The sequence below is a fragment of the Canis lupus genome, chromosome 23, assembly GCF_003254725.2.
Source record: "Canis lupus dingo isolate Sandy chromosome 23, ASM325472v2, whole genome shotgun sequence".
Lineage (NCBI taxonomy): Eukaryota > Metazoa > Chordata > Mammalia > Carnivora > Canidae > Canis > Canis lupus.
This window is the reverse complement of record NC_064265.1, coordinates 1,441,683-1,456,266: the sequence shown is the minus strand read 5'-3', so window position 1 is coordinate 1,456,266 and position 14,584 is coordinate 1,441,683. Positions and strand designations below refer to the sequence as shown.

The 14,584-nt window shown below is 43.1% G+C and overlaps 1 protein-coding gene across 9 annotated transcripts in view; it reads right to left on the bottom strand.

The window, feature by feature from the left end:
• The window catches only part of ENTPD6 (ectonucleoside triphosphate diphosphohydrolase 6), a 45,854-nt gene that overhangs the window by 22,999 nt on the left and 8,271 nt on the right, over window positions 1-14,584 (bottom strand). For 4 of the 9 annotated variants that reach the window (XR_004808750.2, XM_025461511.3, XM_025461512.3 and 1 more), the window contains exons 2-4: window positions 6,085-6,405; window positions 4,180-4,256; window positions 857-1,000 (exon numbers count right to left, since the gene is read on the bottom strand). Coding sequence is in view for 4 of the 9 variants with exons in the window: in XM_025461511.3 (XP_025317296.1) it covers window positions 857-1,000; window positions 4,180-4,256; window positions 6,085-6,376 (513 nt within the window). In the remaining 5 variants the exon portion in view is untranslated. The remainder of the gene's footprint in view (window positions 1-856; window positions 1,001-4,179; window positions 4,257-6,084; window positions 6,406-14,584) is intronic. The other 5 variants (XM_035705302.2, XM_049099664.1, XM_035705301.2 and 2 more) reach the window with 3 other exon arrangements.

Here is a 14,584-nt window from a genome sequence, read left to right as displayed (position 1 = left end):
TGAGTGTGCTGGGCCCCCAAACACTGCCTTGCTTTAGACTGGAGATGAGGCACTGGAAACCCCTCAAGGCAGAGCTCAGCCTGGGACCCAGGAAAACCTTGCAGCAGGGAGGTGAAAGCAGTGAGCAGCTGCCTCTGGGTGCCTTTGCTTCCCCATTTTGAGCAAGTACTGACACAAAGAACCTTTGGTATCTGCACATCTCAATCGCACTATGGCCCACGCTCTGACCTGAGCATGTAAGGGTAACTCTCACAAGGGATCCTGATCAATATGCAACAATACATCATTTAGCGGCTGCATAGTTTAAAAACAGTGCAGAGCATGAGAGGGACCGTGTTTTTGAAAGCAGTTTCCCTCATTTGCCTGACAGTAAGAACTATCCAGGCACCTGTAAGAAATAGAACCCTTCTGCAGGGCTGCCTGGTGTCAATCCCAGCCAGGTGAGGGCTAGACCTGGGCAGAAGAAGGGCAAAGGCCTCCTCAGTAGTTATATTTGTGCATCAGAGCAAAAGAAGAACCAGAAACCAAAAGAAGTTTCCATGAGAACACGGAGAGCTGGAGATGAGGCGGCAGGAACCTGGGCTTCCATGGCCCTCTATAAGCATCTAGTCTTTGCACCGAAGGAAGCCTTTCAAAAGGCTTCAGTGTATTCTTAAAACAAAGTTGCTGTTATTACACAACACCAGTTCGTTCTAGAAAACAGGAAGAGCTAAAGGTGCTGCTGTTAACATTCTGATGTATTTTCTTCTTCAGGAAGCTTCTACATAGCCTGTTGGACTGTTCAGACACTGGCTGAATCTTTGGTGTTTTCAGGTATCAGAAGCTACCCACCCCAGGGGGAAACAGGTAAGATCACCTTTTGCAGTAACTTCTGAGCCTTTTCTCCTGGTAACAGACGTAAACCAGCTGTGGCCTTGAGGACCAAGGGGGTGGCCTTCCAGAAGTCAAAAGGAATGTCTTGTTTAGCAACATCCAGTAATTCCTGAATTCCTGAAGTGCTCTGTGAATATGGTAAAAGTAGGGTCTGTCAAAGTTCAGCATACAGGGTCACAAATGCTCTACCAACTCTTTTGGTTTTATCAACTTATAAATACATTTTCTTCTAATTTTCCAAATTGGCAGAAAATGAGTTAAGTGGTGCTGCGTGTTGGAGGGGCCCAGAGCCCAGGCTGGCACAGAGCACCCCTGGCTGTGGAGCATGGTGGGACACATAAGAAGAGTCCTGTTGATACAGTCAACAAAACTAAAAGACAACCTACAGAATGGGAGAAGATATTTGGAAATGACGTATCAGATAAAGGGCTAGTATCCAAGATCTATAAAGAACTTATTCAACTCAACACCAAAGAAACAAACAATCCAATCATGAAATGGGCAAAAGACATGAAGAGAAATCTCACAGAGGAAGACATAGACATGGCCAACACGCACATGAGAAAATGCTCTGCATCACTTGCCATCAGGGAAATACAAATCAAAACCAAATGAGATACCACCTCACACCAGTGAGAATGGGGAAAATTAACTAGGCAGGAAACCACAAATGTTGGAGAGGATGCGGAGAAAAGGGAACCCTCTTACATTGCTGGTGGGAATGTGAACTGGTGCAGCCACTCTGGAAAAGTGTGTGGAGGTTCCTCAAAGAGTTAAAAATAGACCTGCCCTACCACCCAGCAATTGCACTGTTGGGGATTTACCCCAAAGATACAGATGCAATGAAATGCCGGGACACCTGCACCCCGATGTTTCTAGCAGCAATGTCCACAATAGCCAAACTGTGGAAGGAGCCTCGGTGTCCTTGAAAGATGAATGGATAAAGAAGATGTGGTTTATGTATACAATGGAATATTCCTCAGCCATTAGAAATGACAAATACCCACCATTTGCTTCAACGTGGATGGAACTTGAGGGTATTATGCTGAGTGAAATGAGTCAATAGGAGAAGGACAAACATTATATGTTCTCATTCATTTGGGGAACATAAATAATAGCGAAAGGGAATATAAGGGAAGGGAGAAGAAATGGGTAGGAAATATCAGAAAGGGAGACAGAACATAAAGACTCCTAACTCTGGGAAACGAAGTAGGGGTGGTGGAAGGGGAGGAGGGCGGGGGGTGGGGGTGAATGGGTGACGGGGACTGAGGGGGGCACTTGACAGGATGAGCACTGGGTGTTATTCTGTATGTTGGCAAATTGAACCCCAATAAAAAATAAATTTATTATTAAAAAAGAGAAGAGTCCTGTTGTTCTACACTCTGGCAACCAGAACCCCACTGGTGACCTCAGACGAGCTGTGACTCCCCTGGACATCATGAATGAATTCTGGGGTTCCTCACGGTGAAAATCCCAGAGGAATCATTTATACCTGCCAGAACGCTTGGGATCCTAAAGCTGGCTAAGACCTGTGTGTCAGTGCAGAGGTGAGTAACAACTTTGGTAAAGATGAGCTGTGACTCCCCTGGACATCACCACCAGGTACAATGCTATGGGAACAATTTGGCAATGTCTGTCCAAGGAGAAAACATACATTTCTTTTACTCAGGAATCTCATTCTAAGAATTCATCTGAGATGGATGCCCTAGCATGTGTGGGTAATGAAGTTCATATAAGGTGACCAACTATAGCCTTTGCTATACCTTTAACAGTAAAACATTAGATATTATCTGAACATCCTTCAGGAGGGGACTGGTTCCATAAATTCAATGAACCCGCACACACTGCAATATCATTGCCAAAAAAAAAAAAAAAAAATCAAGGAGGCTCTTCACATTCTGATAATAATCTGTTATATTGTTGAGTGACAAAAGCCCAGTAACATAACAATGTGAATGCCACTCTATTATGTATATAAGATAAAGAGGTGGAAGACTAGATGCATTTGCTCACAGGTATGTCAACTAACCCTTGAAGGACACATAAGAAACTGGGGACCTCAGCCTTCTTTGGGGAGACTGAAACAGGAGGGGACTTCACACCATCTGCTTTGTGAAGCTGTGAAATATGTCCCACTTGAATGTGTACTGCCTACAAGTATAATTTAAAAAATCCTATGAATTTATTCTAAAGCTATCTAATTTACTCATGTGTTACCTTATAGTTACTCTAGCATCACTCATTTCAATTTTTCTTTTTTCTTTTTTTTTTTAAAGATTTTATTTATTCATGAGAGACACAAAAACAGAGGCAGAGATACAGGCAGAGGGAGGAGAAGCAACTCCATGCAAGAAATCCAATGTGGGACTTGATCCTGGGAATCCAGGATCATGCCCTGAGCCAAAGGCACATTCAACCACTGAGCCACCCACGCATCCCACGATTTTTGTTTCCAATTTGTTTTTTAACCAAGCCACAGGTAAGCAGGCCATGACTTCACTGTCTGAGATCAAGATGAACCTGTGGGCAAAAAAGATGTACTAGCTTTTTAAGATTTTATTTATTTGAGAGAGAGAGACAGCAGTGGGAGAATGAGAAGCAGACTCCCCACTGAGCAGGGAGCCCAAGGTGGGGCTTGATCCCAGTACCCTAGGATCATGACCTGAGCTGAAGGCAGATGCTTAACTGAGTCACCCAGGCACCCCGATGTATTGGCTTTTAAGACACGCTTGAATCAAAAGGAACTTATAGCTATATTACTACCTGGTCTGTTTGATCAGTGCCTTAGCAGAAATACTAATACAGGTGTCCTGTATTAGTGCAGCTGTAAGCTTTAAGGACTTGAGAAGTATAAAAGCTACAAACTTATGAAAATCATTATTTGACAGTTTAAGTAAATTACTTTTACACTTATTTGGTTTTGTGGATTTTCCATAATACATTTTTAACTTCAATTTTTTTGTTTTAGTCACTTTTGTCATCTTCAATTGGAGGAACTGAAACAAAAACAGGTTCAACTCTCAAATATTGCTTTTTGCCACTTTGTAGCCTTTGTGCTTTGAATGGCACTGAGACTTCTGGGTGGCATGCCTGGTGTAGAGACAGCAGTCAGTGCCTCATGCACTGTACCAGTTTCCCTCATGTGACCACCCTAAATAGCAGGAAATGTCCCAGAGCAGCACCATCAGAGATGTTTTCCTCTGTGAAGAAGGCCTACGTACTCAAGAGAAAGGGAGTTGGCTTTAACAAACTGCACAGTTGGAAGACAAATCTGAAGAACACAAAGACATGAGACAAAATTATTACCTTTTCAACATCATCAGCATAAGCAGAAAGACCTGGCTTCAGTGCTTTGAAGGTCTCATGGGTCAAAGTGGGAGTTTCTAAGGAGAAAACATGTTTAAAAAAAAAGTACAGCTATGAACATATACATGAATATGTGAATAAATGCAATTATGGTTAGACCCTTTTGAAAGGCAGACATCTGAAATCAGACCAATCCTAGCATGACTGGAATGCTGCCTCTTTAGCTCAAATAAACACGATGAGTGTTCTACCCGATGCTTTTGTCAGAACTGTTAAAAAAAAAAAAAAAAAAAACTTTACTGAGCTATGATTTACATACAAAATTATAGCCATCTAAACTGCTAAATTTTAACATGGTTAATTCTCATTAAATCAACAGAGGAGCAGGGTAGATGATCCAAACCACAAATATAAAAGTTATTTCTCTATCCTGGGATGGACATAGTATATGTTCTAAAGAACATGTATTTTTCTCTTCTTTTTTTAAAGAAGTGTCTTAAGTTATGAGGGGCCTGAATCCATGTGCATACAGCACGGGAGTGTTCAGAGGCACACTGGTGGCCAAGGGATGCTGACCCAAATCTGGACATGAAGACCCAAGAGGAAAAATCAGGGACAGAACTTTTTGAAAGGACATTTCTTTGGAGATATAACATCAGAACACAGCTATTAAAGGATTACATGCTGACAAGTTGTCTTAAAAGCTTAAAAATCACTTTTGAAAGTAGGTAGGTCTGGCATATAAAAATTTAACTAGTGGGGGGATCCCTGGGTGGCTCAGTGGTTTAGCGCCTGCCTTTGGCCCAGGGCGTGATCCTGGAGTCCCGGGATCGAGTCCCACGTCGGGCTCCCAGCATGGAGCCTGCTTCTCCCTCCTCCTGTCTCTGCCTCTCTCTCTCTCTCTATGTCTATCATAAATAAATAAATAAATAAATAAATAAATAAATAAATAAATAAATAAATAAATCTTTTAAAAAAAATTTAACTAGTGGACTGAGTTAAAAAATAAAGCAGATGAAAAGTAAATAAGACATGTATGACAGCTTAGGAGAGAGTGACTAACGGAATCTGTTGCACCAGCTCAGTGTCTACTCAAAAGGTATCGAGGGTCGACAAAGAACCAGCTGCGGCCAGTGGACCTACTGAGCAGTCGAGCGGGGGTGGGACACTCATGGCCAGAAGCCAGAGGATGACCCTCAAGGCTGTAGGGTACCAGGGGCCAGGAAAGGAGACCAAAAGGAGAAGGGACAACATACAAAGCAGGGCAGTGGCTGGATGTCTCCAGAGGAGCAGCTCAGGAGAGCATATACAAACTCCCTCCTCCCTCCTGCCAGAAGTCTTGCCCCTACCTTCAGGTTATAATGAGGCTCAAGCTCCAGCTCCCCACTCACTGCTGAGGCCACTCTCATCTGTCAACCCCCCCTCTGACTGGACCCACTGGGCAGCACCACATCAGCCTAGGTCCCAGGTCCTTGCTAGTTCATGACTTTCCCAGACTCTGCCTCATACAAGCTTTAGTCGGGGCAACTTCCTGCCTTAAATTCTCCCAGTGCAGCTTCCGGCCTATGTTATGATCCCAGCCACCTGAATTGCTGCTGAATGCTGGGACAGGACAGGCCAGAACACCCTTGGGGATCTCAGCTGGCCTTAGGCAGTCACCAGACACTAGTGTGAGTAAGGACAGTCTGAGGCTCCTGAGATATTTAGATTCCTGGGCCCCAACCCAAGGCTGAGCCAGCCTCTCTGGGAACCTGCATTTTTGACAAGCTCCCAAGTAAGTCCAAGGCAGGTCACCCAGCCCACCCACTAAGAAACCACTGTCTATAAGTGGAAGAGACCCCAAGAGCTCTGCCATGAGCCAGGAGAACCAAGTAGTGAATGGCCAAGGCTTTCTGCCCAGCATACCTCCAGGCTGCCGGGTGAACTGGAAGATATGGACACGGGTGCCAGTGCTTCCTGCGTCAAACATGATGCCATAGAAAACCTCGTGACCACGTGCAGCTGTTCCTGGGAGGCTGTGAGCTTGCTGGCCCCTCCGGGCCCCCGAGGCCACCTCAGTGATGCTGAAGAAGGCCTGGGTGGCGGAGGCCCAGTGCCACTTGATGTAGGCAACATAGATGAACAGGCAAATGAACAGCCCCAGGGGGTACGCCACCTTTGTCATCTTCAGGTTCCCATTATTTGGTATTTTTCTCATTTCTCTGTCTGCTGAGGACTGTGTCGCAGCTGTTGGTGGAAAGGGAGGAGGAGCAGGAAAAACATGTCAGGCTATAAGCTTCTGGGGCAAGTCAGAAGTCCCTGTGCTCAGGGATAAAACATTCAGCCAGAAACAGGTCTGGATGTTCTCCCTGGAATCAGAAGGTTCATTTGATCCTCAAAATGCTTCCAGAAGGTTTGAGCCCATTTTACAGAAAAGAGCAGGAAACGGGGTTTACAAAGAGTAGATAACTTGTTTGAGGTGTTAAGTCCTCGAGGGGCTGACCTGGGGCACAGACCCACAACCAAGGCCTGAGCCTGGTCCCCTACAAGTGGTGTTACAGACAAGCTGCTTTGGGACTTGTTGCCACTTTAAAAAGCCACATCTAAATGCTGTCCCCAAATCTTTTAAGGTACAAGAACACATGTCCAATCCACTCTTTCAATTCTTGCTTTCTCTTCTATGACAGGTATTCACTTCCTAAAAGGCTTCAAGTTTCATCCCTTGGAGACGACAGAGAGCCCAGCCACATCTGAGAAACGCAGCTCATTTTCCTGGAAGTTTCACAGGAGATGTCTTTTTTCTCTCATGTAGCATACTCTGCCAAGGAGGAAACGATGCCTGTATGCTTTCCAAGTCTATGAAAATCCTACCCGAGTAGCAAAAGAACTAACTCAGCACCACTAACTTTGATTCAATGCCCCCCACACCCCCAAAAGAAAACATTCATTCAAGCTTTCTTAGCAGCCTCTGGAACCATGCTGGAACCTGAGGCTTCAAAGGACAAGAAGCAGGGTACTTGATACTCAGGGATCCCCTATTCTTGGGGAAAGTCCATCTGTTTGTCCATCCCTCACTCTGTCAGTTATGGTAAGTGGAGTGGATACTCCTAGAATAAGGAGACAGGAAAGTGCCAGGTTGAAAGCAGGACATGTTACAGACCAATATCCCTAACGAACATGGATGTAAAAATCTCACTAAGATACTAGCCAATAGGATTTGGCTACAACATTTAAAGGATTATTCACCCCAACCAAATAGGATTTACTCCTGGGCTGCAAGGGTAGTTCAACATCTGAAAATCAATCAATGTGATACACCATGTTAATAAAAGAAAGGACAAGAACCACATGATCCTCTTAATAGATGCAGAAAAAGCATTTAACAAAATACAGCATCCTTTATTGATGAAAACTCTCCACAGTGCAGGGGTAGAGGGAACATATCTCAATAACATAAAAGCCATCTATGAAAAGCCCACAATGATCATTCTCAAGGGGGAAAAACTGAGCTTTTCCCCTAAGGTCAGGAATATGACAGGGATGTCCACTCCTACCACTTGTGTTCAATATAGTACTAGAAGCCCTAGCCTCAGCAATCAGACAACAAAAAGAAATAAAAGGCATCTAAACAGCCAAAGAAGTCAAACTCTCACTCTTGCAAATGACATGATATTCTATGTGGAAAATCCAAAAGATCCAATCCAAAATTGCTAGAACTCAGAGAGTAATTCAGCAAAGTGACAGGATATAAAATCAATGGACAGAAGTCAGTTGCATTTCTATACACTAACAATGAGACAGAAGAAAGAGAAATTAAGGAATTAATCCCATTTAAAATTGCACCAAAAACCATAAGATATCTGGAAATAAACATAATGAAAGTAGTAAAGGATCTGTACTCTGAAAACTATAGAACACTTATGAAAGAAATTGAGGAAGACATAAAGAAATGGAAAAACATTCCAATCCATATTGGAAGAATGAATATTGTGAAAATGTCTATACTACCCAGGCAATTTACAAGTTCAATGCAATCCCTATAAAAATACCATCAACATTTTCACAGAGCTGGAACAAATAATTCTAAAATTTGTATGGAACCAGAAAATATCCTGAATAGCCAGAGAAATGTTTAAAAAGAAAACCAGGGCTGGAGGCATCACAATGCCAGATTTCAAGCTGTATTACAGAGCTGAGATCATCAAGACAGTGTAGTACTGGCACAAAAAAAACAGACACGCAGATCACTGGAACATAAGAGAGACCCAGAAATGGACCCTCAACTCTGGTCAACTAATCTTTGACAAAACAAGAAAGAATATCCACTGGAAAAAAGACAGTCTCTTCAATAAATGGCGCTGGGAAAATTGGACAGACACATGTAAAAAGAATGAAACTGGACCACTCTCTTACACCATACACAAAGATAAACTCAAAATGGATGAAAGATCTAAATGTGAGACAAGAATCCATCAGAATCATAGAGGAGAACACAGGCAGCAACCTTTTTGACCTCAGCTAGACATGTCTCTAATGGCAAGGAAAACAAAAGCAAAAATGAACTGTTGGGACTTAATCAAGATAAAAAGTTTCTGCACAGCAAAGCAAACAGTAGACAAATCAAAAGACAACTACAGAATGGGAGAAGATATTTGCAAATGACATCAGATGAAGGGCTAGTATCCAAGATCTATAAAGAACTTATCAAACTCAATACCCAAATAATAACTAATCCAGTCAAGAAGTGGGCAGAAGACATGAACAGACATTTCTCCAAAGGACATACAGATAGCCAAGAGACACATGAAAAAATATTACACATCACTCGGCATCAGGGAAATACAAATCAAAGCCCCAATGAGATCCCACCAGTGAGAACTGCTAAAATTAACAACTCAGGAAACAACAGATGAGATGTTGGCAAGAATATGGAGAAACAGGAACCCTCTTAACACTGTTGGTGGGAATGCAAGGTGGTACAGCTACTCTGGAAAACAGTATAGAGGTTCCTCAAAAAGTTGAAAATAGAGCTACCAGGCAGCCCCAGTGGCACAGCGGTTTAGCGCCCCCTGCAGTCCAGGGTGTGATCCTGGAGGCTGGCGATTGAGTCCCACGTCGGGCTCCCTGTATGGAGCCTGCTTCTCCCTCTGCCTGTGTCTCTGCCTCCCTCTGTCTCTTTCTGTGTCTCTCATGAATAAATTAATAAAATCTTAAAAAAGAAAAAAAAAAAAGAAAGAAAGAAAAAGAAAATAGAGCTACCCTATGACCCAGTAATTGCACTACTAGGTATTTACCCCAAAGGTACAAACACAGTGATTTGAAGGGGCACCTGCACCCTAATGTTTCTAGCAGCAATGTCCACAATAGCCAAACCATGGAGGGAGCCCAGATGTCCACATGAATGGCTAAAGAAGATGTGGTACATATATGTGTATGTATGTATATGTACATACACACATGCACACACACATATACATACATGCGCACAATGGAATGTTACTCAGCCATCAAAAAAATGAGATCATTTGCAATGACATGGATGGAACTAGAGGGTATCATGTTAAGCGAAATAAGAAAGACAACTGTCATATGATTTCACTCATGGGTGGAATTTAAGAAACAAAACAGAGGAACTTAGAGGAAGAGAGGAAAAAATAAAACAGGATGAAATCAGAGAGGGAGACAAATCATAGAAGACTCTTAATGACAGGAAACAAGCTGAGGGTTGCTGGAAGGATGCGGTAACTGGGTGATGGGCATTAAGGAGGGCACATGATGTAATGAGCACTGGGTGTTACATGCAACTGATGAATCACTTAACTCTACCCCTGAAACTAATAATACATTATATGTTAATTAATTGAATAAAATAAAATAAAATAAAATAAAATAAAATAAAATAAAATAAAATAAAATAAAAAGCAGGGCAGGGGTTCGTGCTCTGCCCACAGCAGCATGTGACCACAGGCAAGTTAACCTTCACAGGGGGCTAGTCTCCTCATCTGTAAGGTTGAAAGCCACCATGTGACAGTGTTTGGAGATATAACGAGATGTGTCACGTGCCCAGAAGAGGACACACAGAACAATATACTGAATGCTGGCTTGACAGCAGGGCAGTGGGAAATAATATATCCCCTTGGAACCAGGGACAGCAATGGGCAGGAATGCTGGAAGATAGTGTGACTGCACTCTCTGTGGAGGGTCAGGGCTAGAAGTGCAGAGGTCACGCCTGTGGTGGTTCTTCATGTCAATCCCAAGGGCACCTGGGCGGAGGAGAAATGGAATGAAAGTAGCCCCTGGGGCAAGGGCAAGGGAGAAGAGAGTCCAGGCCTTCTGTGGCTGTTCCTTTCCAGGATCTAGCCCTGCAGCATATTTGGATGCTTTCAGACCTGACCAGCATTGCCCAAACCTTTGGCTGTCTCTGTGTTCCTACCTACGGGACAGGCCTCTCCAGTGGCCTACCCCTCGAACTAGGACAGGGGGTAGGACCAATCATCCCTCCCTGAGCATCTGCTATGCACAAGGCTGGGGGAATGGCTCTGCTGGCAAGACCATGCAGTAAGCTTCCTTCTGCACCTGCTCATACCAGACTTTGGGCCTTTCTTGGGTCTCACCGAACATAGTAGGGGCTTTCTACTGCTCTCAGGATCATGTCGTACCCCTGGCTGGGCCTAGCTCCTTAGCAGCCTCTATAGCTTTGTCACCTCTCTAGCCTTTGCTCACAGTGCTTTGAGAACCTAGTGTCTCCTTCCGTCCCTAGAACGCAGCTCCTCTCTGCCTCAGGCCCTTTGCACACACTGTTATCCATTCCCAGAATGTTCTTGCACCAACCAGGCCAAACTTGTCCCCTACCCAAGGCTCACCTGAAATGTTACTGTCCCCACCTTCCCCAACCACTCACAACTTGAACAGCTCCCAACCCCATTATGCTTTCTCTGTACTTCCTTCCCCCCTCTGACCTGGCATCTCTACAATCTCTAACAATGCCAGAGTTTGTGGGATTAATTCCTAAAGGTCCATGTCACCCTCTAGGCTATGAACTTCCAAAGGCAGAGACTTACCCTGTTTGTGCCACTGTAACTCAGTTGAGAACACGGGCCCTAATCTAGAAGGGTAGAGGATGCTCCTCTACCGCCGTCTACCTCCCATACTGTTTCCAGACACACAGAAAAGTCCCCATTTCAAATCCTTTAATGGAGAGGATGTCAGCAAGATGGTGGAATGGGGGGGGGGTTCCTTGTTACCCTATGGAAATGTTAAAAAAAATTAGGACTGGCTAAAATATTTTATGAATTCTGAAAAACAAAGACCTATAGATCTGTAAGCAAATACCTAACCAAGAAGTCACATTCAGAATGGTAGGAAGTTCTGTGGTGTTCATCTACCCTTGCCACACTCCTCCCTACACAGTACGGTCTAATGGCAGCAGCAGCCCAGTGTCCATCTCCTTCCATCAAACTGAAGGGAACAGGGCAACATCCTAACCTGTCTTGGGGCTGCCTGAAAGAGGTCTATTTTGCTTTACTTAGAACTCAGAGCTCAGATGGGGGAAAACTATGGAAGGCAGACTTTCTTGTGATAGAGTGTGACCACAGACCCACACATGCTTGGGGAAAAGGCTGGGGGTGTGTGTGAGGGAAGAAACAACAGAAGGAGCATGACTGAAACCGCTGGAAAAATTAAGGCATTTGAAAGCAGCTACTGGGTACCTGGGTGGCTCAGTGGGTTAAGCATCTGCCTTCAGCTCAGGTCATGATCCTGGGGTCCTGGGATCAAGTTCTGCATCGGGCTCCCTGGTCAGCAGGGAGTCTGCTTCTCTCCCCCCCTTGCTCCTCCCTCCTGCTCATGCTCTCTGTCAAATAAATAAAATCTTTAAAATAATAAAAGCAGCCATAATATACGGAGGGAATTGAAGCTAACACACATAGGCCCATACAACACATGTTCAGGAAAAATCCTGAGAAGATCTTAAGCCTTTGCCTTGGGCTGACTCCAAGGCTCAGATATACCCCGCTAAGTCTGCAAATACTGGGAGAGGTGGCTGTTTTCTCAAATGCTCAATTTTTCAATGACAAAGAGGATCACCAGGCATATAAAGAAACAGAAAAAGATGGCCTATTCAAAGGGAAGAAAAGGTGGCAGAAACTGTCCTGGAAGAAACACAGGCATTGGATGTACCAGATGAAGACTTAAAACAAATGTCTTATGTATGCTGAAAGAGCTAAAGAAAACACAAAATTGAAAGAAATTAGGAAATGATATAGGACAACAAAATAAGAATATCAATGAAGACATTAAAATTGTAAAAAGGAACCAAACAAATTGTGGGGCTTAAAAGTACAGTAACTGTATTGAAAAATTCATGAGAGGAGTTTAACAGCAAATCTGTGCAGAAGAATGAGTGAGCTTGAATATGTCATTAAAATTACTGAGTCAGGGGCATCTGGGTGGCTCAGTTGGTTAAGTGTCTGTCTTCGGCTCAGGTCATGATCTCAGGGTCCTAGGATTAAGCCCCACATCAGGCTCCTGCTCAGCACAGAGCTTGCTTCTCCCTCTCCCTCTACTTGTTGCTCCCCCTGCTTGTGCAGGGAGTAAAAGACATAAGCGAACAGAGCCCAAGGGATTTATGCCACACCATAAGGGACCAACAGGCACATTATAGGAGTCTCAGAAGAGAAGAGAAACAGAAATAATGGTTGAACTCCAAAAAAGGTAACCCCAGAGACTCATGCTGAGAAACATTATAATCAAATTGGTGAAAGCCGGGGGGGGGGGGGGGGGGGGGGCTGCGAAGCCGGGGGGGGGGGGGGGGGGGGGGGCCGCTGGGGGGAGGAGAGAATCTTGAAAGCAGCTAGAGAAATGTACAAAGGATCTTTAATAAGATTACCAACTTATTTCTCAGCAGAAATTTTGGAGACCAGAAAGCAGTGGAATTATATATTCAAATTGCTGAAAGAAAAAAAAAATCTGTCATCTGAGAATTTTGTATTCAATAAATCTGTCCTTCAAAAATGAAGGTGAAATTAAGGCATTCCCAGATAAATAAAAGCTGAGGGTGTTCATTACCAAGAGACCTGCCCTATAACAAATGGTAAAGGCTGAAATGAAAGGATGCAGGACAGTAACTGAAAGCCATGAGAAAACATAAAGATCTCCAGTAAAGTTAAATACATGAACAAATACAAGAACCAGTACTACTATACATTTGGTTTGTAACTCCACTTTTTATTTTCTTCGAGATTTAAAAGACAAATGCTGTGACATCAAAAACATAAATTAGGGAGACCATACAGATATATAGGAACAGTTATCATATGCAATTTGAGTTAAGCTGGGATAACATTTAGAATAGACTGTAATAATTTTAGGATATTATAGGGGATCCCTGGGTGGTGCAGCGGTTTAGTGCCTGCCTTTGGCCCAGGGCGCGATCCTGGAGAGCCGGGATCGGGTCCCACATCAAGCTCCCAGTGCATGGAGCCTGCTTCTCCCTCTGCCTGTGTCTCTGCCTCTCTCTCTCTCTCTCTCTCTCTCTGTGTGACTATCATAAATAAAAAATTTTAAAAATATATAAAAAAAAGGATATTATAGGTAACATCTGTTGTAACCACAAAGAAAAAACTTAGAAATATATACAAAAGGAAATGAGAAGGGAATCAATACTATCCCTACGAAAAAAAACAAATACAAAGGAAGGCAATAATGGAGGAAATGAAGGACAAAAAGGGCTAAGACACATAGTGTAAATCTTTCGCCTTAAAAAAAATAAAAATAAAAATAAATAAATCTTTCGCCTTTTACTAAAGATTTCCGTGGAGAGGAAAAAGGGCTAAGACATACACAAAATAAAATGGCAAAAGTAGTCTTTTCTTGTTAATACTTAAATGTAAAAGGATGAAACTCCCCAACCAGGATACAGAGAGTAGCTGAATGGATTAAAAAACAAGATCCAACCATATGCCTCTACAAGAGACCTGAGATCTAAGGGCCCATAGAGACTTATAGTAAAAGAATGAAAAAAGATTCCATGAAAAGAGTAACCAAAAGAGAGCAGAATGGTTATACTAACATCACACAAAACAGAGCCTATGTCAAAAACTATCACAAAAAATAAAGACACTGTATAATGATAAAAGGGTTGTTACCAGTAAAATATAACTATAAACATATACACCAGAGGTCCTAAATATATGAAGCAAACAGTACTGAAAGGAGAAATAGACAGTTGTGCAATAAAAGTAGGAGAACTCAATATCCTGCTTTCAATAAAGGATAGAAAAATCAGACAGAAATGAATAAGGCAATAAGAGACTTGAACAGTATAAAGACCAAGAGGGCCTGACAGGCACATACTGACCACCCAACAACAGCAGAATACACGATCCTCTCAAATGCACATGGAACATCCTTCAGGATAGATGACATA